Here is a 25,859-nt window from a genome sequence, read left to right as displayed (position 1 = left end):
GCCGGAATCTCTCCTACACTTTTTCCAAACTCATCCTGGAAGCAGACGGCTTGGTGGGTAGGGAAAGCCTGTGTTCCCCCTCTCCCCTGGGGGCCAGGATTATAACCCCAGGAACTGGGGAACTTGTTTTGGGGTTCCCTTCTCTTCGATGAGAGAAATGATGGAAGGAAGACTTGACCCCTGCCCATCTCTCAGCCCCACAGCCTTGGTCCCTAACACCTCCGAGAGAAGGAAAGAAACCCTTCTCCTTGCGGGCTGGGGAAGAATGCAGAGGGGGAGGTCCAAGTTGAAGGCGGGAGAAGATGGTCCGGAAGACTCACTCGGGCTTCCCTGAATCAGAATCATGAAATGGGTTGAGAGAAAAAGCCACAAAACTAAAATCAGAAGAAATCAGCTAGGGTTTTGTTCTGGTTTTTTATTGTTTGTTGTAAGGTGGGGGGGAGGGGTGTTAAATATTCCACGTTACCCCTTTAACATCTGTAAATAATCCTATGAAGTAGGTACAATTAACCCCATCTACACAAGAGGCAACCGAGGTCCAGAGAGGTTATGTAACTTGCCCGACTCACCGGCGAGGGCTAGAGCAGAGACAGACGTAGCCTTGCTGACGGGGCAAGCCCTCCTCCTTCGCCAACACGCCACGAGGTTCAGGTCTTTGAAGAGAAGTGAAAGGCAGGGAGCCCCTCAAGGTCCTCTGTCTGCTTGAGGCCTGTGCTAACATGCAGCACAGAAAGGAGAGGGGTGTGCTAGAAACGAATGGGATTGTCCCTGTCGTGCTAGACCCCACTTCGGCCACCGGAGGGCAGCAGAGATACAAATTCATGGAAATTTGGGGAAGGGAGGCTGTGAGGTCCATCTCGCCCTGCACCACCAGGACACTCTTTTCAAGGGAGAGGGAGAAACATCGATTTGTTGTTCCACTAATTTACGCTTCCGTTGGCTTCTTGTGTGCGCCCTGACCGGAAATCTAACCCATAACCTTGGTGTACTGGGACAAGGCTCCAATCAACAGAGCTACCGGGCCAGGGCCAGGAATTAGTCTTTCTACCTTGGGCTCCTGCCTAGCAATGCCAGCGTCACCTCACAATCTCTCTCCTGAAAGACCAAGGTTGCTCCTCACTCCGATCTGTGACTTCTCGATCATTCTGTACCTTGGGAACCTCTTCCCAGAGCCTATAAATGAAGAGGGACTCCTGGGGGAGAAGAGACCTGATGAAGTAGAGCCACCCAGCATTTCCAAGAATAGCAGCTGTGGCATAGCAAGGCACTGGGAATTCTCAAGGAAAGAAACCCCGTGCTCCAGGGTGTGTTCGTGCGGTGCCTGTAGCACGGAGTCTCAGAGAAGGACAAGGCCTCCCGCAGTATAGGAAACAATCCCTTAGGCTCAGGAACGCTGCGGATGTAATCCAGCACCAGCCTCGCTGTCCCTGGACTGTCATTCTCAGGCTCTGGTCCGCTTCCCCTTCGCAATCTCCCAGCCCCCCCGGCTCCATCTGCCTCCCACCGCTGAGACTTGAGTGGTCTGGAGGGACTAGGGTGGGGAACTGGGAGGCCCCAGTCCTTGTCTGTTGGTAGAGGTGGAGAGGAGGCCCTGGGAAGGGAACGGAGCAGCTGGGGGTGCAGGGAGGGGGAGGGGGAGGAGCCCGGGAGAGGCAGCTGGCAGGCGGGAAGCTGATCTGGGGGTCTCAAGTTTCTTGACATCAATTAGAGCAGCCGGCCTGAGCTCATTAGTAGCCCGGGGTGCAGGGCTCATCAATAATGAATTCACCCCACACACTACACCCCACCCCACCCCCAGCTGCCTGCAAGGTCACCCCGCCCTTTACCAGCTGCCTGCCCTTGGTAAGCGAAGCCACCCCCCATCCCCAGCCCTGCAGAGACCTCCCTCACTCAGAGGCCCTAGGACAGGGGGAAGGTGGACCGGGCAAAGGGGTCTCTATCACCAGCCAGCCACGCCTGGTTCTGGGGTCCACCCAGGAGGAGAAAGAGTGGGAAGGACAGGAGGGGGGGCTGTAGGGGGTAAGAAGCAGGCTCCGTGGTGCTAGGGGTGGACGGCAGAGTGGGAGACAGGTCCAGAGCGAGAGGAGCTCCTCTGATGGGCTCAGAGACACACACACCCCTTTTCCCCCAAGGCCAGCCTGGAGCAGCAGGGCCACAGTACCCCGAGATCTCTGGCCTCCAGACCAGACAGAACAAGCTCAAGGCATTGGCCGCCCTGGTATTCTCATGCTCTTGAGTCGGAGCGTCTTGGCAGGTGCAGAAACCTCTTCCCTTCAAACCAACCAGATGGGCGCAGCGAGGGCACGAGACTGCTAAGGCTCAGAAACAGGAACTTGAACTTCCTGTACTTAATTAGCCATCTCATCCCAGCTTCCCTGCAGAACCCAGGAATGCTGGTCCCCGTTCTCCTTTCCATGCTAGAGTCTTCTAAGGTTCCAGTCCCACCACCTTTCCACCGGCCTGCTCCTTCCTGCTGCCGCCCTCCCTCAATCTTACTGTTCTGATTCCCAGGCACACCTCCCTCCCCTCCGTCCTGGGTTGGCTTGATGCTGGCCGCTCGGCATTGTGGGAAGGCCTCCCGCCACCCTCCTCCTCGGGGCAGGTACAGACAGGTCTGGGCTGCAGCGGCTGCATCTTCCCCAGACACCTCGCAGACTCGCAGGCTCCAGTCTTCTGGTGACATCCCAGGGGTCTGCCCCCGGCCAAGCCCCTTTGTTGGTCGTTAGGGTACATCCAGTGTCCCATACTCCGCTCGGCCTCCCTGGACACCGTCCCCAGCCCTTACATTCTGTCCTATCCTCCATCCTCCCCTCCACCTCACCAACCCCCTCCCCCAGCCCTCTTCCATCCAGTCCACCTTGGTGGGGAGGGCCCCGAGTCCAGGCCCTGGATAGAGACTCCTGTCCCCACCCCAACCCGTGTCATCCCCCCCAGGCTGGGCCTCAGATCTGGATCTTCTGGCTCCCTAATGATCTCAGTGGCCAGCTTCCATGTCCACCGTTTTGGATCCATTGATTTCAGCCTGTTCACTGGAACCTTCCCTAAGGGCCATTTGGATTCCAGTCACAGATCAACGTGGCAACCATCTTCAACCCCGCAGTTCACCTGAGACCCAGCCCCCAGGCACCCCCTGCCCTGAGGTGAGAGACACAAGAAGGACCCAGACATTCTCTGTGCCCCCCCCCAACCCCTCGCCGCCGCCGCCGCCCAGCGCATCCTTTTGGAGGACCAAGGTGACCCACCCAGCTCGGGGCCCAGGCCTCCCAGAGGACCTAGCCTCCTCCACCGCAGGGCAGCCCCGTGACACCTTCCCGCCCTCACACCCAGCCCTTCCCAAGGACTCGGGCATCTGCGTTCCTCCATCGCCTCCCACCGCCTTCCAGATGCCCGTTCCCCAGCCCGGGCTGCGGGGACACCGCCAATCCCGGGGGCCCGGGGGCAGCGACAGGGAAGACGGCGGGCGGGAGAGGGGAGCCGCCAGGACGCCCCCTCCCTCCCGGGCGCTCGGGGCCCCCCCTCCCTCCCGCCTTCACCTGCTGCGGGCCCCGCCCCGCCCGGCCTCGGCTCCGCCCCGGCTCCGCCCCCCGCACCCCCAGCCCGGCCACCGCGGCCCCCGGGACAGAGCGACGCGGAACCCCGGGCCGCTGGCGGCCGCCCGGGTCCCCAGCATGATCCTCGGTGAGTGGCTCTGCGGCTCCCGGCTCCCGGCTCCCGGGCCCCTCTCAGCAGGTCACCCCCCCCCAACCTCCCGGCACCGCGGGGACTGCGGCCGCCCGCCAGCCGCCGGCTCCCCCTCCCCCTCCCCCGGGCTCCCTCCCCGGGGTCCCCCCTCCCCTCTTCCTGAAGCTGCCGCTGCTCCCGGTCCTCCGGGGGATGCCAAAGGGGCGGACAGTTAGGTGAGACCCCCGCCCCATAATGAGACATTGCGTATTCATGAGGCTCATGAATATTCTATGACCCGCCACGGGCGGCTGGGGGCGGGGGGCCCCCCGCTGGGGGGGAGTTGAAGGGAAGGTTCTGACCCGGCTCCCCCACCCTCCGAGGCTCTGGCCCCCGACCTCCTCCCGGGCCCGGGGTTAGGGGGAAAGGAGGAAGTGGGGGGCAGGCGAAGGGAGGAGACGGTGGGTGTAGCTTCCTTCGAGGTGCGAGTGGTGGGAGGTGGGGGTCGGGGGGCTGGGGAGAGGACGGGGTGGGAAGCTGTCCATCCCGGGGCCCCTGCGGTTCAGATCCTGCCTCCTCCGCAGCCATCCTGCCCCGACACGCCAGGACCTGCCCCCTCTCTCCCTCCCTCCTGCGCCGGCTGCCTGGGCCCTTCCTTCCCGGCTCCCTCTCCCCGCCCCCCCCGCCCCCACCCCCACCTGCCTGGGGGGCTGGGGAGCCCCGGGGAGGAAGGGGCAACGGAAGGGTGCGGGTGGGGGAGGGGAGCTCCCGCGGGGCCCTGACAGCCCTCAGCCACAGCCACCCCATCCCCATGACCTACATCGGAGGGATCCCCGAGGGGAGAGGGGAGCCGGCAGATGAGCTAGCCAGCCGAGTGCGGACTCCTCATCCGCTGGGCTCCAGGCCCCTGCTCTGTCCTCTGACCTCTGACCTCCGCCCTCCGCCCTGGCTAAGGCCGTTCCTGGGCCCTGCTGGGGTGGGAGCCCTGCTCTCCAGGCCCACACACCTGTGGGCTCCCCGCTCCCCGCCCACGGCGGGGACACCTGGCTCCATGCTGGTGCCCCAGGCGGGCCTCAGCCCTCTGCTGTGTGTGTCCTTGGCTCCTTGCTTTCCTTCTTTCGTTTGACCCCTGTGGACTCCCCACTGTCTTCGTTTCCTGCTCTGCATCTCCCTCCATCTCTTTCCTCCCGCTCCCGAATCTCCTCACTCTCTCACCACTTATGCGTGACCATCTCCACCTGGCCCTCCATCGGAGCTATTAAATGAAGGAGGGAAGGAGGGAATGGCCGACTGGTTGCCTGCCTCCTTCCCACGGGCGTCCCCCGCAGGGACGGGAGTCCCACCCGTCTGTGAAGACTACCCAGAGTGACCCTCTCCTCCACGGCCTGGACTCAGGTTCCCAGAGCACAGGCTCCACATTCCTCCGTTTTGTGCAATCCCTGTGCCCGGGCCCCACCCTGGGTGTGAGCCCGGGGGCAGCGTCGTGTTTGGCCAGAGCAGGCCAGAGGGAGCCATACTCTCCCCGATCAATCGTTCCTAACGAGGGCTTCCGGCAGCTGCTCAGACCGGACAAGAGCCCACACCGGAAGAATGCCTGCATCCACCAGTGGTGCCCAGCACCTCTCCCTGGAGGACACTGTAGTGAACTCCCTCCTGGGCCCACCCCACAGGGGGGCGGGAAGCCTGGGCCCTGGGCCGTGCGTCTTCGCCCTCTTTGGGCTCAGGGCCCGAGCTGAGGTTTGCAGGTTCTGCGTGTGGAGATGTGTGGAGTCAGTGTGCAGCCCGGAAGGCCCGGCCTGCCGGCCCAGGGCTAAGGTGGTGGTTTGGGCTCAGTTCCCCGGTCCAGGTCCCTCTTGCTGCCCTCTCCAGCCGCGCCCCCCGTGGGGCAGAGGGGGGGGCCATTGAAAGAGGCCCTTTCCTGTCCGATCGGGAGCATGTCCCAGGGTTGTTTTTTCTCTCTTCCCTTCCTGGCCACCTTCTCCCTGTGGCCCTGCCCCCACCCACATCTACCCCGGGGTTATTAGGGCTGATGTTTGAGTTATTGTTCATAACCATCCCCTTGTCGCTTTCATCTTCGACTTCAAAGCCTCTCCAGCCCTCAGCCTGCCTCCTGCCAAGATGGGGGAAAGTGAGGCAAAGGGGGACGTTGCCATGGGGCTTGCTCAAGAAGGCAAGACCCAGGGTTGCAAGGCTCTCCTCTGGATCCCCAATATTAGGCTTTTCTGGGGAGGGAGAAGAGGCCAAAAGGCCTGAAGAGAAAACGAGATGAATTAGAGAAAAAAAATCCTAAGTCAGACTCGAATCCAAATTCTCCTTGGCCCCAGAGTCTAATTCCTCTGCTTTTCACCACCGTGGGCCGGAACACAACCTGCAGTCGTAACCTGGATGCCTCTGACTAATCAGTCTCCTCCTGGCCCATTCTCCAGACCAACCCCAACCCAGGCCCCAGCGCCTCCCTGCTCCCGTTCCCACGCAGCCACTCCCTGCGCCAGCTCAGGGCAGACACTCCCGTTCCTTCCCGCAAGGGCCTGAAGCCCCAGACCCAGCCTCAGGTGGCCACGGCGGAGGCGGCACTGGGACTCGGACCAGGCCAGAAGTTCTGGGGAGCAGAGGAAGGAAAAGATGGGCTCTCAGTGGGACGGAAGGAGGCAGCTGTGGCTTGGTGCTGGAGGGGACACCTGAGCAGGATCCAAGTGCCCGGGGCAAGGTGGAGCACAGAAATGGACAGATGGACATCCATCCAAGGGTCTGAGAGTTCGCCTCCAAAGTTCACCGGGAACTGTCTTTAATAAAGCATTTGGCAGCTCCCCACGGAGATGGGTGAGGCTCTCTCCGCAGGAGATAATTATGTGCTCTAATGAGCTAGGCTCTGGAGTGGCCTGCCCCAGCCAGGCCCCAGTTCTCCCCTGCCCTGCCTGAGGTGTGTGACACACACACAGACACACACACACACAAACTCCAATTTGCTCTCCACCCCCTTCCCCAAACCTGCCTGAAGCTCTCAGCTAGCCAAATAGCAGAAGACCTAAATTTCCCACCCATTTCCCGCTTCCCCAGTCCTCACTATCATTCCTGCCTCCCCCCGCCCGCCCGCCCCTGGTCTGCCCAGAAACGTGTAGTGCTTGAAAGCCAGCCGCACAGATTCAGATCCCTCACTAGTTGTGTGACCTTAGTCAAGTAACTCCCCTTCTCTGAGCTGTCTGTCATCATCTACAAAATAAGAGTTCATCTGTCGAGCAAACATTTATGCACTGAGCTCCCTCGCAGCATGCCAGTACTTTACATGAACTTGTTCGATCCTCTCAAGAACTCCGTGAGGCAGGTACTGCTTGTTCTCATCTGATAAGCGAAAAATTAGCCCGAGAGAGTCAGAGGAGCTGGCTAGTCCCCAGCTAGTGAGCCGTGGCTCCATCACTGAGAGGCTGTATGTGTGAAGTGTCAGGCATAAAGTGGCACCGCCGTCCCTCCAAAAGAAGCAGCTATCCATCCGTACGCTCCCCAGGGGGGTGGGGGAGGAACTGAGTCCTGGACCACCTGAAACCCAGGGCCCTGCTTCTGCTGTTCGTCCTGTCAGCTGCCATCTGCCCACCTCTCGTCCTCTCCTCACTCCATCCTCATTTCAACCCTTCCCCCCTTCCCCCCCCTCCCTCTCCACTCCCTGCCCCCCGGGCTCCTGTCAGTGGGAACGATGAGTTGCTGGCTGTCGGAAACTGGGTGGCTGCAACCTGTTTTCTTCCAATCCCAACAAATGCATGGAGCCTGCTCTCCCCTCCCTCTCCTCACACAAGATGGAAGGCAGCGCTCAGATCTCTGCTTCAGAGTTAGACCGAAGCCCTTTGGGGTTATGTAGCAGAGAATTTACAGAGCACGACAGATCTCGACGTAAATCCCAGCTCTGACACTTACACGCTGTGTGACATCAGTCGAGTTTTCGACTTCTCTGATCCTCCGTTTCCTCCTATGAAAAGCGGGAAAACTGGGATCAACCGCCTCCACAGAACTGTCACTCCCTCAGAGACTCAATGTGATAATACCCAACCAGAGAAAGGGTCAAGGAGCTGAGCCGCTGCCTCTGGTGCGCCTGGGCGGGCAAGCGCCAGCCCCAACCCAGCTGCTAAGGTGGCTGCTGGTGCTGGGCCTCTGGGGGTGCTCAGGTTTCTCTCACCATTCCTGGTGCCACCCGGGGCTCGTTAAGGCTGCCCCCGCCCCGTGTGCCAGGCAGGAGGGTGGGGTATAGAGAAGAGAAGCTATGAGGGGCAGACCGGGAAGGGGAGATGGTTGGATTACCCCCCATCAGTCCGTCTGTCCCTGTCTTGCTATGCTTTCTGTCCTTGGATCTCTCTCTCCTGGTCTCTAGCTCTGTGTCCAGCTTTCCAGCAGTGTCCCTGGTTTTTCTTCCTCATTTCACTCTCTTCCATCTCTCCGTGGTTCTGGGTCCTTTTCTCTCTGTGTCTGTGTTCCATTTCTCAGTCACTTGTTCCTGCTTCTGTGTCTTTTCCATTCCCTCTTACTCACTCATGCCTGTCTGCCTCTCTCCCTCCCTCTCCTCCTCCTACCCCATACCAAATGCATGGGGATGGACACAAGGTGCACAGAAAAAGAGGAAATGGACTCGGGGTATACAGACCCCTGAGTGCCCGAGGGCCAAAGCCCAGTATCCTGCCATTCCCTTCAACCTTCAGACCCTGGAGCCCAAGCTTCCTGCAGCCTGGACCCCTCTCTGCCTCAGGCACCATGGCTCCCTGGCCCTCGCTGTGGGTGGAAGACACAGACCCCTCCAGCCCTTTCTGGACCAGCTCCCTGCCCCCAGCTGTGCCTGAGCCCTCCGCACCCCCTCCCTCTCTTCCTCCTGATTCCCCTAATCCCTGCTCCCCCGCCCTCCCCTCTGCCCCACTTTTGCAGGACTCTGATTGGCTGGTTCTACTGACTGGACTGGGGGGGTGCTGGCAAGGGAGAGGGCAGGGGGCAGAACCAAGTGAAGGGGACGCTGTCAGGCCCGGGCCCCTGGTGGGCCAGGGGCAGGCCATGCCTGGGGGCAGCGGGCACTAGAAGCTGAAGGTATGAAAGGGGCCGTCTCTGTGGAGGGAGCCAGAGAGGATCTGAGGGACCCTGTGCCCTGCAGGTCAAGGGAGGACAGGGCCAAGCTTGCAGCCTAAAGGTGTGCCTGTGCTGCTGGGAACCCCTGCTGCCGACAGGGGCTGGCTCCCCCGCGGAAGAGCAGCCGGAGTTTCCCAGCTGGTGGACACGGGGAGGCCGAGGAAGGGAACTGGGCCAGCGGGAGCCCAGAGGGGTCCTCAGGGCCTGTGGGCCCCCCGCTTTGGAGCCTGGCGGGGTTCCTCCCAGGGCCCTGGCGGGAGGAGAAGGTCTGAGTGGGGGCTGGGCCCCGTGGAGCGGCTGGCCCGGACTTTCATTTCCCATTTGGGCTAGACCAAGGCATTCCCCTCCCGGAGGCCTGGTTGTAGTTCCTCCTGCAGGGTGGGAGTGGAACCCTCCAGGTTAGACAGACAGGGGGCCGTGGGAGGACAAGAAGGCTGGGAGAGGGCTCCCCCTCCCCCTGAGGGACCCCAGGGAGTCCACCACCCGGAGCCAATGCCATGCACCTATGCCCTCTGGGGGTGTGGACAGTTCATTAAGAATTATGATTGGGGCAAAATCACAACTGTTCGGGTCGTCTGAAAGATCCCATAGCCCTCTAGGCCTCAGTATTCCCCTCTGGGCAGTGGGATGAATCACCCACAGGCTTTTGGGATTCCCTGGGGAAAAGCGAAACCAGAAGAAGGGAGTGGCCAGGGGCTCCGGGTTCCCAAGTCCTGCTGGCCCAGCAGGCAGTCTGCCCAGCCTGTGCTCTCCCTGGTCTGTCTAACACCGAATGGCCTTGGAGGAGGGAGGCTAGAGAAAGGGGAAGTGAAAACCACCCAGAAGGGAAGGACTGGTCTGCACCCTCCCCCAGACCCACGGGGACCTGCTCCATTGCCCTGGAGCCAGCGAGCAGGGGAAGTGTGTGTGTGCATGGGCGTCGCACTTCTGAGTGTGGGGGCCCCGGCCGGGAGTGGGACTGACAGGCTTCAGTCTTCTTGTCTCACGCGATGTTTTCTCCGCCCTGCAGGCAGCCTGAGCCGGGCGGGGCCCCTCCCTCTGCTTCGGCAGACCCCCATCATGCAGCCCCCGCTGGACCTCAAGCAAATCCTGCCGTTCCCCCTGGAGCCGGCCCCCACCCTGGGCCTCTTTGGCAACTACAGCACCGTGAGTAGCCGCAGCCCGCCTCCCACCGCTCCCGTGACCTCAGCCCTCCCTCCACCCGCCCTTGTATCTCTCTTCTTCCCCTTGTATCCAATTCCTTCACTTCTTAGAATCCCATCTTCCTGGTCCTAGCCTGTTTAGCTCGGCGGATAGAGTGTTAGCCTGTGGACCGAATGGTCCCGGTTTGATTCCGGGTTCGATTCTGGTCAAGGACAGGTACCTTGGCTGCAGGCTCCTCCCAGGGCCAGGCAACCAATGGATGTGTTTCTCTCATATCAGTGTTTCTCTCTCTGTCTTTCCCTCTCTCTCCCACTCTCTAAAAATCACTGGAAAAAAATATCCTTGGGTGAAGATTAGGGTCCCGTCTCCCTTACTTCGACTATTACAAATATTGTTGGCTATCTGGTATATTAGTTTTATTAGTAGCTAATATTTGCCGAGGTCTTGCTATGGGCTCGACATTGTGCTGGGTGTTTGATATGCCTCATCTCATCTAGTCTACCATCTCGAGAAGTATCAATACTTAGACTGGTGGAAGTGATTACAAGGAGGTGGGAGGGGTGAGAGGCTCTCCTTGAAGACAGAAATATCCAGAAAGAGGAAATAAGCAGGGACATAGACATGCCTGTTTGTGAGTTCCATCTCTCTGGAGCCCACAGCTGGGGGGTGTGGTCAGAGGGGTAGGTCTTGGAGGGCTGGCCAAGTTGTCTAGATTTAATACCATATGAAGCAGCCATTATCCAGTCTTGAGCAGGAGAGTGACTTGGTAAGAGCAATGATTAAGGCCGAACTGGTTTGGCTCAGTGGATAGAGCGTCAGCCTGTGGACTGAAGGGTCGCGGGTTCGATTCCGGTCAAGGATATGTACCTTGGTTGCGGGCACATCCCCAGTGGGGGGTGTGCAGGAGGCAGCTGGTCGATGTTTCTCTCTCACCGATGTTTCTAACTATCTCTCTTTCTTCCTCTCTGTAAAAAATCAATAAAATATATATATTTTTAAAAAGAGCAATGATTAAGGCCCCAGCCGCCCTGATACACCAAGATTGTGGGTTTGAAGCCCTGTCAGGGCACATACAAGCATCAATCAATGAATGCATAAATAAGTGAAACAATGAATCTCTCTCTCTCTCTCTCTCTCTCTCTCAAATTAGTCGGTCAATAAAGAACAGTGTTTAGGAAGGTGAGTGGGACAGCTGGATGGAAGGGGGCAAGGCTAGAGGAGGCGGCCAATGAGGAGGCGGCCAATGAGGAGGCGGCCCCAGCAGTATGGGCCCACAGGGAAGCCTGGAGCGCCAGACTAGTGGGTGTTAGTGACAGCGGGGTGTGAGGAAAGAGGGAGATGGGCAAGGTATTTCCAAGGAAATATTGACAGACCATGATGACCAACTGGTGTTTGGGGGCTGGGGAGAAGAGAGAGGATGAGTCAGCGATGACTCCAGGGTTTCGGGGCGCTGTGATTGGGAGGGGGAACTCACCTTGACAGGGGCAGGGGGTTGAAGGAGGAAGCTGATCCCTCATGGGGCTGCTGAACCCCCTTTAGGACATGGAGCCAAAAATTCGAACATTTAGCATTTGTGGCCTGGAGACTGGGCTAGAGCTAAAAGTTTAGGGGAAGTCAGCTTTATTCAATTCAGATAACCCACCATCAAACCATAATCAGCTATAAACATCTATTGAGCACCAACTATGCACCAGGCACTGTGGTAGGTGTTTCTGTACATGCTCTCATTTAATCTTCTCCACAACCCAACAAAGTAGACATTATTATTCCTGTTAGACATATGAAAAACAGAAACTATGGCTCAGAAGGGTTTCGTAATTTATCTAAATTGACACAATATGCGCGTAAGATATGATTTGAACCCATAGCCTGACTCTAAATAGAGTTCTCTTCATACCAGCTACTTCCTCCAAACTTCTCTCGAAGAATCTAAACCAACATTTGTATTGCACTTTGAAGTTTCCAAAATGTTTCTCATATCTCAATCTGGATAGCAATCCTAAAGAGTAGCTGTGATTTTATTTTCATTTTTCAGATGAGAAAACGGAGGAGTAATTACTATAAGCAAGGTATGTTCTAGATATGATGGAGACATGAGGATGAAATGATACGATCCAATCTTGAAAGAGCTTATATTCAGGGGCGATACACAGACATGAAGGCAGCAATCTGTAGTGCAAACCAGAGGAAGAGTTAAGAAATATTGTGAAACAGACACTAACAATCCAAGTCTACAAAAAAAATAAGTTTATTTTGAGCATCCACTATGTGCCAGGCACCATGCCTGGTGTCGAGGACACAAGATTCAGTCCACGCCCTTGTGGGATTCGCAGTTTAGTAGGAAAGATAACAAGCTAACAGTTACCCTATAGTGCAAGGAGAGCTGTGCCAGAGGCATTTAGCTTGCATTTAGCCCCAGAGGGTGTCGAGAAAAGCTTGCTGGCTGTGGCGGTCCCTATGGGACCAACGTGAGCTAAGCAGGAGAAAAAGGGAGAAGAGGAAAAACTTGCAGCAGGTGACCTATTATTTGCACTTTGAAGAATTAGTAGTAGGATTTTGACAGGAGACTTGGAGAACATTTCAGACAGAAGCAGAGAGCATGAACAAGGTCTAGAAATGAGCACTTGAGGAAGTGCAACCGATTGTATGTAATTAGAGCAGAAAGTGCTGGGAATACTTTCTCCCGTGCAAATACCTGATTTTCACTTACCCTCAGATCACCAATCATTTCCCCCATTTTATTTTTTTTTATATATATTTTTATTTATTTCAGAGAGGAAGGGAGACGAAGAGAGAGACAGAAACATCCATAATGAGAGTGAATCGTTGATCAGCTGCCTCCTGCACACCCCCCACTGGGAATCGAGCCTGCAACCGTGGCACGTGCCCTGACTGGGAATCGAACCGTGACCTCCTGGTTCGTAGGTTGACACTCAGCCACTGAACCACACCGGCTAGGCGCTCCCATTTCATAGAAAAGGAAATAATGATCAAGAGATGTTAAATGACTTGTCCAAGATCACGAAGCTACATAGCGATTCCCGACTTCCCAGGGTTCCTGGTCCCATTGCCTCTAGTGGGGAGCGAGGAATAGCAATAGAAAGCCAGGAGCAGAGTGTGGAGGGTGCAGCAGGGTATTTTGTATCTGACTGGCGGGATTTGAATTGATGTTATAAAAGCACTGGCTGTGTGGCCTTAGGCAAATTACTTAACCACTCTGAACCTCAGTTTTACCAGCTGCAAAGTAAGATAGTAACAGTGTACCAGCTCATAAGGCTGTGAGGATCCTATTATATAATCATAATGCCCAGCGCAAAGTAAACATTCAATTAGTATTAACTGCTATGATGATTACGTTATTGCTATTCTTTTTATTTAAGGGAGGGTCAGAGAGAGAGAGATAGTATGGCCAAGGCCTCAGCCTTGGGGAATAAGCAGAATCAGGCAGTGGGAACTGGAGGAGCCACTGAAGGGAACGGGGTGGAGAGAACCAGGCCCTTGTGGAGATGGAGAAGCCAGGAGGGAGAGCGGGTGGGCCGCCTCAGTGGTGCAGGCTTCTGCAGGGGAACGAGGCTGCAGAGAGCTGCCCGCAGCCTTTGGCAGCTCCGGGCAGCGGCTAAGGACATGGCTTTGCAGTCAGGCCGCCCGGGTTTAAATCCAAATCTCAGTTCAGCCACTTCCTAGTTTACGACCTTGAGCAAATGATAACCTCAAGTCCCTCGTCTATAAAATAAAGATAATAATAGCACTTGGAATAGTGGTTGTGGAGATTAAATTAGATAATCCATGCAAAGAGTTCGCAGTCCAGAGGCTGGCACTTTCCAAGGGCTTAACCAACGTTAGATGGTGGTAGTGGCGGAATTATTATTATTTGTGGCAGAGTCTCTCCCTTCCTGGACTAATACCTCCGGATCCATCTCCTCATTGGACAGTTTCCATCCCTAGACTCCTCCCTGTATCACTGTATTATGTGTCCCTCTGCCCTTGGACATCCCTCGTGTCTCCCTAAGACAGCCTCTCTCCCTCTCTCTCTCCATCCAGTCCCCTGCTTCACTAATCTCTGTGTCCTAGGTGGAATGGGAGGAGATGAGATCCAGAAGTGAGAGAGGGAATCCTAGAACCTGTCCAGAGGGGATGAGGAGGTGTCCAGGGGAGTGTGCTGCTTTCTCCTGCCACCCCCGCTGCCACCCCCATCACCCAGTGCTGCCCCGCTGGGCCGCCAGAGGGCAGCAAGTGCACGAAGCATAAACCTCAGGGAAGCTGGTTCTCCAGCAGGTGGCGGGCCAGGGAAGGAGGTAGGAAGAGGTGAGGACCGAGGTCCCAGCCTGAGGCCGGTCCTGCCCCGAGTGCCCGCAGCTCCGGCCGTTCAGAGAGAGCAGTGCCGGACGCCTGGCTACCTGGGCTCGCGCCCTCTCCCCTAGTACAGAAAGGGGCATGCAAAAGGGCACGGGACCCGAGTGCAGAGGGAGCAAGGAAGGATCGTCTGGGAACTCGGAAGAAAGCCTGTCAGCGGGGGAAGGAGGGGGGGATAGGATGAAAAAAGAGGAGAAATGTCCCAGCTAGAGAAACTAGAGAAACAGGGTCCTCCATAGGATCGGTGGGAACACGAGACCCAGCAAGGGTCCCCGGTGGAGGGAAGCCAAGGTCATCTGGGCAATGCCCCATCGGCTGGCCGAGTGGCCCTCACACCAGGAGTGGGTCTGCTCTGGAATCAGTGTCAGCACGTGGCCGCTCCCTGCCCTCCGCCCAGCCCCTCCGCAGGCCTCTCCCTCTCCCAGCTCCCGCCCCGCCCCGGCCCCGCCCCCGGGGCGGTCCGGTCCCGCCGGCGCCGCCTCCCTCCTCCCGGCCCGCCCGGCCGCACAGCCCCGAACCACCCGGGCAACGCGAGCCGCTTCCCTGGGCTGCCCAGCCCGGCCCGGCTCGAGGCCCCCGCCCGGGTCCGCCACCCCCGGCCATGGAGCCGCAGCCCCCGGGGTCCCGCAGGGTAAGCCTCCCGTGCCCTCCTCTCTCCCCCGCTCCCACCGCTGCCGCAGCGCCCCCCGCCCCCACCCCATCCCCGCCCGCCCGCCGCCCGCCCCTGCGGGGCTGGCCACCTCCCCTCCGCCCGGTCCCCGGGTGATCCTGCCCATCCCCCACACACGGCGCGGCCCCAACCCATCTCTGGGTCCCAGCTGGTGCCTCCAGACTGCTGCCACCGTACTGGGTACCCCAGACTCAGCTGTTCAGGTCCTTGGAGTCCCCCAGATCTTCAGACATCCCAGCAGGTCCTGCACCTACCCTACAATGACGGTGCCGCCCGGATCCAGATCCCTCTTACCCAGCCTGACCCCATCCAGCCTCTCCTCCCCAGCATCCCTCCCCCACTGCTTCCACCTGCTCTTCAGACACCCCCTAGCTCCTTCTCCTTCCTGTGTCTGTCCGTCCTGGCCCTCTGGTCTTCCCAGCTGAGATTCCACCCCCTTCCCTTTTCACCTTTGTTTTTGGGGGGATGGGGAAGTGGGGTGGTCAGACAAGGGGCAGCAGTTACCAGCAGATAAAGGGCGGTGGAAGGAAATATAATCACAACCCCCACCACCACCACCACCCTCGTGTCCTGATCTGGTTTCCCGCTCCCCATCCCCTTGCCCTTCCCAATTCATTGTGCCCCGGCTTCAGGGAGCCATTCCCCTTCACGTCTGCTGGTGGAGGGCAGGTGGGAGGGGGCCGCTTGGGGGGCCTTCCCAGGTGGTGCCTCGGCCAGAATCCCGGGAAGGGGCTCTGGAGTGGAACGGGCTCTGGGAGACGCTGGCCTCCTGCCCTCCCCTGAGAGCCCTCATCTAGGTCACCAGGCCTCTTGACCTTGGCCCGAAGCAGCACTTCTGGCTCACATTCCACCTGCACAGGGATTGGGCCCAGCAGCCCCATCTCCAGCCTGGTGTCTCCTCGGTTCCCGGAGGAGAGGGTGGCAAGGACACACCGGACTGACTGGTCGATGCCCTCTTCCCTGCCCGCGCCCACCCCTCGCTGGTGTTTGTGGGCTTATTCCTGAGGGGTGGGTTGTGCAAGAGAAAGGCTCTGACCCTGGAAGAAGGACTCAAGTAGGGCAGGGACCGGTGTCCGGGATGGATGCTGGGATAATAGCCCACAAGTCCTCCTCAGGGGAGCGGGCTGGGGCGGGGGGGTGGGGCATAGACAGATTCAGGGGCCTCCCCGCTCCCCTCTCCATCCGACTCCTCTCTCCCTGTTATTTTAATCGACTTAAGTTTCCCAGCCCAGATTGGGTTTCTCTTTGGGCTGACTTCCATTCCCCACTCAGCGTGTGCGGAAGCCCAGGGACTGAGAACCCCGGGGCAGGGTTGGGGACGGGGTGTCCCTGGGTGGGAAGGACCGAAGGCTGGAGACGGGGAGCTGAGAGCAGTCATCTGTCTCCTTTTTTTTCCTGATTAAAGTCCGTCTCCAGTTGGGTCTGTCTTTCTTTCTGCCAAACACATCATACATTCACACAAACACCCAGCTGAAGATTACACAACCTGGCCTCTCGTGGCGTCAGCAGAACCCCCGACACAGAAATGTTGATACATGAATGATATACACACAGCACATGATCCTCCCTCACACTCCACCCAGGCCCAGATTGAGCACAGCCTGCCTAGACACACACACACACTCTCTCAGACACACCCGTTCTCCCCATGTGGCTGTTCCTGAGCTTTCGGGAGGTGAACCCGAGCCACTGCAAAAGGCTGCTTCCAGCCAGCGGCAGGCAGGCCGAGAGAGGGACACTTGTCCGTGAGACCAGTGGCCTGAACCTGGGCCCGGCCCTGCCCCTACCCCGGCCACCTGGGCAGCACACTTCACAGGGGTGCTACGTTTCCTGACGTTACCCACACAGCCGGGGAGACTGGGGGGGAGCAGAGAAGACAGGATACCCCCTACTGTGGGCTTTCCAGACTTGAACCGCCTTCCTCCCTCTGCTCCACACTCCTGCCTCTCTCCGGTGCCTCACTTGGCACCATAAGGTCCTAGGCCCAACGAGGGGCTCAGCTGAGGAGCTGGGACCTTCCAAGTCCACAGCAACTGTGTTTCACTTGATCCTTCCACCTGGAAGATAAGGTTTCAGCTCTAATTTGGTTCCCTTTTTACGAGCAGTCCAGAGGATCGCCCTCCTCAGCCTCAGCTGCATTCCATCCCCGCTTTCTCTGGCTGCCAGGGGCCCGAAGGGAGGACTGTGCAGAGAAGCAGGTTGTTTTTTCTTTTTGCCTCTAAGCCCCTGGCTTTCTCCCCTGATAGCAGGAAGCCTCGGAGAGAAACTCCCCTCCTCATGGGAACTGTTGGCAGGAGACTGCAAAGACATCTGCTGACCCGGAGTGGGGGCAGAACCCGTTTCTAAGCCCGCCCGGCCCTGCAGCCCTGCCCCAGAAGCCCCGTGGTCGGGGAGAGCTCGGAAGACAGATGGGCTGCCTCGGGCCACCCCAGCTTCTTGGGCTCCCCCACTTATTCCCCGTTATTGGCTAGAGCCCCCTACTCTCTCCTGAGTGTTTACTCCTTCTAGAAGCCGTTGCCTTAAAGAGGTCCAGGGGGTGAGCATGTTAAGGTAACTTGAGACTCTGGGATCATCCGTCTCCTGGGACCGGAAGCTCAGCTTGGTAGACAGACTTACCCCAGAGAGGAGGTAAAAAGGGCCTTCACCGAAGGCTCTAGGGTCTGGGGTCTTTGGAACTTCCTGTTGTGTGCCTCTGGTGGATCAGCCGAGCTGCAGGAGATAGGTCAGGGTGACCGAGTTGGATCTTCTGCGTCAGGAGTCCAGGTTCAAGTCCCAGCTCTCCTGTTCACTCCTGGTGTGACCTCTAGGCAAACTGCTTCCACTTTCTGTCCAGTGGGAGCCCTGGGCCAGTCTGTCCCCAGGTCCCTCCCAGTGCGGTGAAGATTGGGCCTTGGGCTGGGAGGAAATCAGAGGACTGAGACTCAGAGCCCCAGGATACTGACGGATAAGGAAGCGGCCCTGGGGGGGTTGGTTCAGCCCAGCTCCTGTCCCCGGGGGGATGATGGACATGCACTTGTGCTGGGGCTCCTGGCTCACCCCAGCCTGCCTCCACAGATGGACCCCGTACAGAAGGCTGTGCTTTCCCACACTTTTGGGGGACCCTTGCTCAAGACTAAGAGGCCCATCATTTCCTGTAATGTCTGTCAGATCCGCTTCAATTCTCAGGTAAGAAGCCCAGCCACCCGCCCACGAAGTGGGTGGAGCAGGAGCAGCCAGGGGGTGTGGGGAGAGGCCCCAGGCTGGGAGCTCTGGGGCAGGGGCAGGGATTGAGGGGCTCTCAGGGAGAGAGCAGGGAATGGGGTGCCGTAGGAGGGCATGCAAGGACAGAACGCACTTGAGATGTCCCAGAGGTGACTCTATATTTCAACCTAAAAGTAGAGCAGTTTGCTAAGGCTGAGCCCGCCTCCCCTGAAGAGAACTGTATGTCTGGCTCAGAACTTCTTGGGACACGGGTGGCCAGTGTTGGGGTGGGTGTGTGGCCTCGGGCCCACTGGTCCTTGGGTGCAGAACTGAGTTAGGTTACTGGCCCCCCTGCCGAGCTGTGCCCTCCTTGGCCTCTGCTGAACTCTTTCCCTGGCCCATCCGCTTCCCTTTAACCTCCTGGCTTCCTCCTTTCTCCCCCTCCTCCCTCCAAGTCATACACAAAGCCTGGCCCCCACTCCCTCCCTCCCATGGGACTTTCCAAAAACTCAGAACCGGGGTGTCTCCCGGATCTCCTCCCGCCAAGGCTCCCCCACTCCTGTGTGGGTTCAGAGGGGGCTTTGTGAGGTGCAGGTTCCAAGAGCTTTTGGAGAAAAACAGCAGAGCCTCATTCTGCTGAGTACGGGAAAATGAAGCATTATTCTGTTTGTCTACCCAGCCCACACATGTACACACCATGCTGCCAGGCTCTGCACACCCCTGCCCCGCCCCAAGGCTGGCAGTCTTTTTTTCTGCCTATCCACGCCTTCTATTTCTGCTCTGTGCCCGTCTGGGTGCCCTTGTAGCTCCGGGATTGTGTGCTCTTAGCAGGGGGTACACATAAAAATGGGGGTAGCCAGGACCAGCCCAGCTTCAGGCCTCCGCTTCACCGCAACCCCAGGCCTCCCCTCTCCCAGCCCGGGCTCCGCTCATTGGTGGGAGGGGGAAGACCAGAGGGGAGGGGGCCAATAGCAGGCAGCCCTCCCTTCGTTTTGCCCTCGCTATCCTACCCCAACCAGGAGGCTCTGTTTTGACAGCTGTCTCTGCTGCTTTCTCTGTCTCCAGAGCTGGGCTCGGGGCCAGGGTCCTCCAGGGTGTCTGCAGAGGCTCCAGGGAAAATGAGACCCACGGGACAATAGCCCAGGCCCCAGAGCCTCTGGGACTCCCAGGCTGAAGGTAGAAGCAGCAAAAGCTGGATCCTGGGGCCAGGGGACACAGGCCCAGGGTCTAAGAGGATGCTAACTGGCCTGACTGCCAGGCCCCTCCCGTTTAGGATTCTGTAGGTGTGACATCCTCCCCTCTCACCTCAGGACTAGGTGGGAAGCTTGAATCAGCAACCAGGCCCTGGGTGTGGTAGTGGGTGGGGCCTGAGCTCAAACTTGAGGAGCTGGTCGGAGCCCCGGGAGTAAGCAGGCCTCCTTGGCACGGGCCTCATAGCTCGCCGAAGCCCGCCGGCGAAGCGGGAGAGTCCCTGCGTCCTGGCGAGACCACCCCGGACCCGAAAGAGCTGTGCGGGGAGAACTGTCAGGTGAAAGGTGATCTCAGTTTCCATTTTCTTCCTCCATCCCCGCAGAGCCAGGCCGAGGCACACTACAAGGGTAACCGCCATGCCCGGAGAGTCAAAGGCATTGAGGCTGCCAAGACCCGAGGCAGGGAGCCTGGCCTCCGGGAACCTGGAGACACGGCTCCCACAGGCAGCACCCCCCCAAATGGAGAGGGGGTAGCCCCCCGCCCAGGTATGTCTGACCCTCCTACATTCTTCAGCTGATCCTGTCTCCCCTGAACTCGCCTCTGCTTTCATCTCTCTCCTTCTCAGCCCCCACCTCACCCCCACCCCCACCCAAGGTGAGTCCTGGAGCCAAGTACATTGATGCAAAATTTCCATTCTGTCACCCTACCCCCCACCCAGGTCCTCTTAACAGAGTTCCCACTGTCTATCCTCCCCACTGCCCAGTGACTCAGAGGGGCTAGGGTGAGGCCACCTAGCAGACTTCCTCAAGAAAAAGGGAACCATCAGAACAGGGAGAGGCCCTCCTCTTGGGAAGAAGGGTAGGGGAGAGAGTCAGGATGTCTGAGGACCTGCACGTGAGGGCTGCCCTCAGGGGAAAGACTGCAAGTCCAGGACCCCCAGACAGTTTTATGGATAAATCTTGTGTGGATCTTTTGACCTCTCTGGGCCAGAGTTTTCTTTTCTTTTTCTTTTTCTTTTTTTTTAATATATTTTTATTGATTTTTTACAGAGAGGAAGAGAGAGGGATAGAGAGCTAGAAACATCGATGAGAGAGAATCATTGATCAGCTGCCTCTTGCACACCCCCCATTAGGGATATGCCCGCAACTAAGGTACATGCCCTTGACCGGAATCGAACCTGGGACCTTTCATTCCGCAGGCCGACGCTCTATCCACTGAACCAAACCGGCTGGGCCAGAGTTTTCTTTCCTAGGAAATGGGGGAGTGGAACATTCAGACCTTTGAGGTCTCTTCCGGGTTTACAGAAGGCGACTCTGAGATTCTTTCTCCCTCATGGCCAGTGGCCATCTTCAACCATATTCCCAGCCAAGAAACTGGGAAGAAGGAATATCTTGACTGGAAGATATGAGCCACTCCCATCTCGGGATTACCACATCAGATGTCAGTCACGGCCAAGTCCAGAGAGACCCAGCAGCCTATTTCCTCCTTATCCTTGCCTGTCCTTCCCGCCCCACTAAGCAGAGGGAGAAACAAGCATCTGTACCACCAGCTTGGGAACCAGGCCTCTGCTCAGCATGCTCGCGCGCTTGCACACGCACACGTGCACACACACACACACCTCGGATGCACAGAGAGGGTTGGGCAGGTGAGCTGAGTTTTAACTGTGTTCTGGCCGCGTCTTAGCCTAATCTTCTTGGGTTAATTTGATAACATCTCAGTAAAGTGGGGCTGATGGTGGTGGTAGGCAGCATCTCTTCAATAGCTGTTCTAGGTGCTTTATGCACATTATCCACTTAATTCCTATGGCAATCTCTCTAAAGCACATGTGTCAAACACAAGGCCCGCGGGCCAAATCCGTCCCGCCAGGCCTTGCAATGTGGCCCGCACCGCGCTGTCATCACTGCACTCCGCTGCGTTTCCATCACAATGACAGTTTATGACTGTTCAGTAAACCATTCGGCCCGCGATTTAGGCTGGATTTTAGATTTTGGCCCCTTCTCTGATTGAGTTCGACACCCCTACTCTAAAGAGATCAGGATACCTGCCCTGCTTTTGTAAGCCACTAAGTCCCAATCAGACCAAGATGTGCTGTCTGGATCGAGGTGGCGATAAAGGACGTCAGAAATGAATACGTGAAATAAAGGGAAATGCCACACTGTGCACGAGCAGACGGACACCTGCAGGGGGCAGGAGGTCCCCTCCCATCCGCTTCCCACCCCCCTCGCCGGCCTCCTCGGGAGCCAGCCTCCCCATGACTCGGAAACTGGATCAGCTACTGGAGCCAGAATGGGAGTGCTAGAGTTTCCCCTGTACCAAGGCCAGAACCCGGTGCCGAGGCCTAGGCCTGTGCATCTTTAATCGAGTCATGAATTATAGAGCAGCCTGCATCCTTGTCTCTATCCTCTCCGGTTCTGCTGCTTGTTTCCCTCTTGCTGGGTCTGTGTCTGTCTCTCCTAGCCTCTCCTTGCTCATCCCACCTCTGTGCCTTCCTAGAGTCCGTGGGAATAGGCCTCCGTGGGTTCCGGGCAGGACTCTGGGCAGGGCGCTGGCCAGGCAGGAAGCCCAGGCTGGCTGGCAGGCCACTGAGGAGTGAGTCCTTGTTCCATGCCTCTCCCCCCTGGCGAGGTTGGCCAGCAGCTTCACCCTGGAGGGGACACCAGTGGAGCTAGACCCCCCACGATTCCCAGCTTACAGAGACTGAGCCAGGCCGCACAGTCTCACACCCAGCCTGCAGCAGCTGGACCACATCTGGCTCTGACCCAGGGCATGAGAGCATGCCTGTCGTCACAGGGTGGGGACTCCTGGGCTCTTGCCCTCCAGGAAATGGGGTGGGTCTCCTCCTCATAAAGAATCTCCTCCAAAAGCCACCTGGAGTGACCCCGATGTCTCTCCCCCAACAACAGTTTCCATGGAGAACGGGCAGGGTCCAGCCCCAGGATCTCCAGAGAAACAGCCTGGCTCCCCGTCCCCTCCCAGCGTTCCGGAGACGGGTCAGGGGGCAACCAAAGGTGAAGCGGGGCCTCCAGCTTCAGCTTCATCAGCCTCCCTGCCCGGGGGCAGCAAGGAAGAGGAGGAGAAGGCCAAGCGGCTGCTCTACTGTGCTCTGTGCAAGGTGGCGGTGAACTCCCTGTCCCAGCTGGAGGCACATAACAAAGGTATGGACTCCCCTGCCCCCACCCAGTCCCCTGTCCGCAGCCCATCCTGCTCCCTACATCCTCACTCTCCTAGCTTTGAATACCCTGTACCCCCTAAGATCTACCAGCCTCCCTCCCTCCCTCCCTCCCAAATCCTCTCCCCCGTTCCTTCGTCCCTTCCTTCCTCAGCCCTCCTCCCCACCTTACTCGCTTCCCCTGTGACTTTCCCCTGACCACCCTTTGCTCGCTTGGGTAGGAGGATCCCAAGGGACGTGGGCCCCCCATCCCCCCACGTACACTTGATGCTCCCCATATTGTATGGGGAACGTGGGCATTTGAGGCCTAGGAGTCCCAGAGGCCTTTCCCTTCGCTCCTTACTTTCCGCTCCCTGTGGGTTTCAGGTACTAAGCACAAGACAATTCTGGAGGCCCGAAGTGGGCTGGGCCCCATCAAAGCTTACCCTCGCCTGGGGCCTACCACCCCTGGGGAGCCAGAGGCCCCTGCCCAGGACCGAACCTTTCACTGTGAGATCTGCAACGTCAAGGTCAACTCGGAGGTCCAACTGAAACAGGTGGGTCCGAGGCCCTTCCCAGGAATTCTGGGGAGTCCCGCCCTCCAAGAGGGAAGGAAGAACCGGGAATCTGAGTGAGAATGGGGAACTGGAGTGAGGGCTCTTGTACAGGGTCTGCCCTTGGTGCTGCAGAAGGGGCGGGGCCAGGCGCGCCGGTCTTAGGGCCCTGCCTCCCGGTAGTTGCTCCTTTCCTGGGGGCTCACTGCCCGCTACCCGCTCACCCCTGCAGCACATTTCCAGCCGCCGGCACCGAGATGGCGTGGCCGGGAAGCCCAACCCGCTCCTGAGCCGCCACAAGAAGCCGAGGGGCGCCGCGGAGCTGGCGGTAAGGCCCTGGGGACTGCAACATTCGGAACTGGGGACCCGGTGCCGGGAGAAGAAGGGGCACCCGGGGAGACGTGGGGTTTACGGGGCCAAAGAATGACTTCTCCCTCTCTCTCCCCGCCGCCTCCCCCACCCCTGCAGAGCACGCTGACTTTCTCCAAGGAGCTGCCCAAGTCCCTGGCCGGCGGCCTGCTCCCCAGCCCCCTGGCGGTGGCTGCGGTAATGGCAGCGGCGGCAGGCTCTCCGCTGTCCCTGCGCCCAGCTCCGGCAGCGCCTCTTCTCCAGGGACCGCCCATCACCCACCCCTTGCTCCACCCGGCCCCCGGGCCCATCCGAACGGCGCATGGACCCATTCTATTCTCCCCCTACTGACCGGAGCCCCTGAACCCCCTCCCGCTCAACGCCCCCACCTCCAGCCGGGACCCAGGCCTCCTCCTGGCACTCCCTGAATGATCTCTCTCCTCCCCCCCCCACCCCGAGGTACGGGGTTCCAGGAAAGGGGAGGGGTAGTGGGGGAGGGGGGCTTCAGAAGGGGGGGAACACCCCAGATCTCAGGGAACCCCGCCCCCTGCCCTTTCCTCTCCCCTAGAAAAGGGGGGGCCGTCTCGCCCGGAGCCCCCTTGGAGACACCCCCCCTCCCAAAAGCCATGTCCATCCAGCCCTTCCCCCCAAACCTAGCACAAAACGGGGTTCACAAGCCATGGTCGGGGTCCGGGGGAGGGCAGAAATGGATTTTTCTTGGCAATAAGCGGACTCCGGGACTCCGGCCCCCCTACCCCAACATTGAAGCGCTTCCGTGAACACCTTCGTCCTCCGCAGCGGGAGGGGAAGAGGCGGGATCCCTCATAAGCACTTTGGTTTTACCGCCTGCAGCCTCACTGTGCCCGCCCGCTCCACGCTCCTGCCCCAGGCCTAGCCGGGCCCCTCGCAGGTGCAGCCCCGGGAGGCATCTCTGGCACTTGGGTGGGACCAAGTAGATGCCCCTATAGGCCCTTCCCTCCCCTCCCTCCCCAGTCCGGGTTCCATTCTTCTCACCAGCACCCATCGCCCAAGGGGTACTGAGGGGGGCAAGGGGTGTCCAGTCCAAGCCCACCCCCGCCTCGCCTTCCGCAAAACTGTGAGCAAAAAGCAATAGAAGCCTCGCCCCCGCCCCCTCCCCCCTTTCCGCAGGATTTGCAGTCTGTAGCCTCCCCCATCCCAGTCCCCAGACCTACGAGCTGTCCCCTCCCACCAGGCACCACACAGTACGACTTGGGCGGGGGCGTGAGCTCCCCCAACCCCCTGTGATTTCCGTATTGTCATCCCTTCCACACACTGACCCGGGAGGGGGACGGCCCCCCCACTGGCCTTCAACTCTTTCTGCTTGATGATGTAGCAACTCTCTCCCCGACCCATGTCTTTCCCTTCTCCCTCTCCCTGACAATAAAGTCTGGATTCGTTGCCCTCTGTTCTCCAGACTCAGGCTCTCAATCTTTGCCCACAGTTTTGGGGAGCAACAACACAGGGATGTGTATCTGTGTGATGACGGAGACTGGCACACAGGGAATGGGATCAGAAGGACGGGGTTAGGGAAATGGGGGTGGAAGGAGGCAAGATCTGAGGCTTGTGCAAAGCGAGCAGGGGTTCCCCATCCCACTCACCACCACCACCCCTTTTCCCCCAGTCCAGCTCAAGTGTAAACTTGGCCTTGGGGAATCATTCTGAGCCCAGGTCTCAGATAGCAGCCAGGGCTGTTGCAAATTCTCTGCAACTCCACCAGGCGGCGCCAAACACATAAAAAAGGAGTTCCCTAGTCTAAGACTCTCCTGCAGCGTGTCTCACGAATCTAGGGAGACAGATCTAGACCTGGTCTCAGATAAAGGAAAGAAACACGATTTTTGTGCCCATGGCGGAAAACCCACGCCAGAGACACTTGAGGCATGAGAAATGGGGGCAGGGAATGGGAATCTGAGCTCTATGCTCTGCTTGGCCCCATATAATAGTTTCCTTGGGTTAGTCCTTCCCCTCTCTGGACCCCAATTTCCCCATCTGCAAAATAAGCAGATTTGGGACTCTTAAAAATTTATTGAGGCTTCATGTATCCAAGACCAAAAAACTGGGATCATGCTATTTACAGAGATGCTAGAATGAATACCTTTGGTCTCCTAGTTGGTCTGTGGGACAGGAGAGCACACCCCTCTCTTGTATAACGGGGGTTGGGGGACAGAGGTGTCCTATTTTCCAGAACCCCCAGAATTCAGTTCAACCACACGCTCCCAAGAATAGCTAGTGACTCTGTGACCCCTCCCGCTATCCCTGCTGGGTGAGAAAAAAAAGATCAAACAAAAAAAGACCAGATGAGCCATGGCTCAGTTGGTTGGCGTGTCCTCCCGCACATAGAAAGATCATGGGTTTGGCACTAGCTGGTCTGGCTCAGTGGGTAGAGCATCAGCCTGTGGACTCAAGGGTCCCAGGTTCGATTCCGGTCAAGAACATGTACCTTGGTTGCGGGCACATCCCCGTGGGGAGTGTGCAGGAGGCAGCTGCTCAATGTTTC

General features: G+C 58.4%; 1 protein-coding gene across 8 annotated transcripts; it reads left to right on the top strand.

Moving 5' to 3' along the window:
- Positions 1 to 3,547: 3,547 nt before the first annotated feature.
- Positions 3,548 to 24,773, top strand: ZNF385A (zinc finger protein 385A). 8 transcript variants are annotated; one of them, XM_036455797.2, is made up of 8 exons: positions 3,548 to 3,678; positions 9,767 to 9,903; positions 17,978 to 18,088; positions 19,677 to 19,839; positions 22,198 to 22,449; positions 22,830 to 22,999; positions 23,229 to 23,324; positions 23,465 to 24,773. In XM_036455797.2, exons 1-8 carry the CDS (start codon positions 3,669 to 3,671, stop codon positions 23,693 to 23,695), a joined length of 1,170 nt encoding a protein of 389 aa, XP_036311690.1. In that variant the 5' UTR covers positions 3,548 to 3,668; the 3' UTR covers positions 23,696 to 24,773. The 8 variants fall into 8 exon arrangements, with proteins under 8 accessions (XP_036311690.1, XP_036311693.1, XP_036311692.1 ...); XM_036455799.2 differs by having other exon boundaries at positions 3,601 to 3,678; positions 9,771 to 9,903; XM_036455798.2 differs by lacking the exon at positions 3,548 to 3,678 and adding an exon at positions 8,606 to 8,718.
- The last annotated feature ends 1,086 nt before the right edge of the window (positions 24,774 to 25,859 follow it).

This window comes from Pipistrellus kuhlii, unplaced genomic scaffold, assembly GCF_014108245.1.
Source record: "Pipistrellus kuhlii isolate mPipKuh1 unplaced genomic scaffold, mPipKuh1.p scaffold_m20_p_3, whole genome shotgun sequence".
Classification (NCBI taxonomy): Eukaryota; Metazoa; Chordata; class Mammalia; order Chiroptera; family Vespertilionidae; genus Pipistrellus; species Pipistrellus kuhlii.
This window is presented reverse-complemented; position numbering and strand designations above follow the sequence as displayed.

Excerpts from the sequence above, each read along its gene's own strand:
- ZNF385A (XM_036455797.2), top strand. Across the intron at positions 18,089-19,676 it reads AGATCCGCTTCAATTCTCAG|AGCCAGGCCGAGGCACACTA; the intron begins GTAAGAAGCCCA and ends CCATCCCCGCAG. Across the intron at positions 19,840-22,197 it reads GGGGGTAGCCCCCCGCCCAG|TTTCCATGGAGAACGGGCAG; the intron begins GTATGTCTGACC and ends CCCCAACAACAG.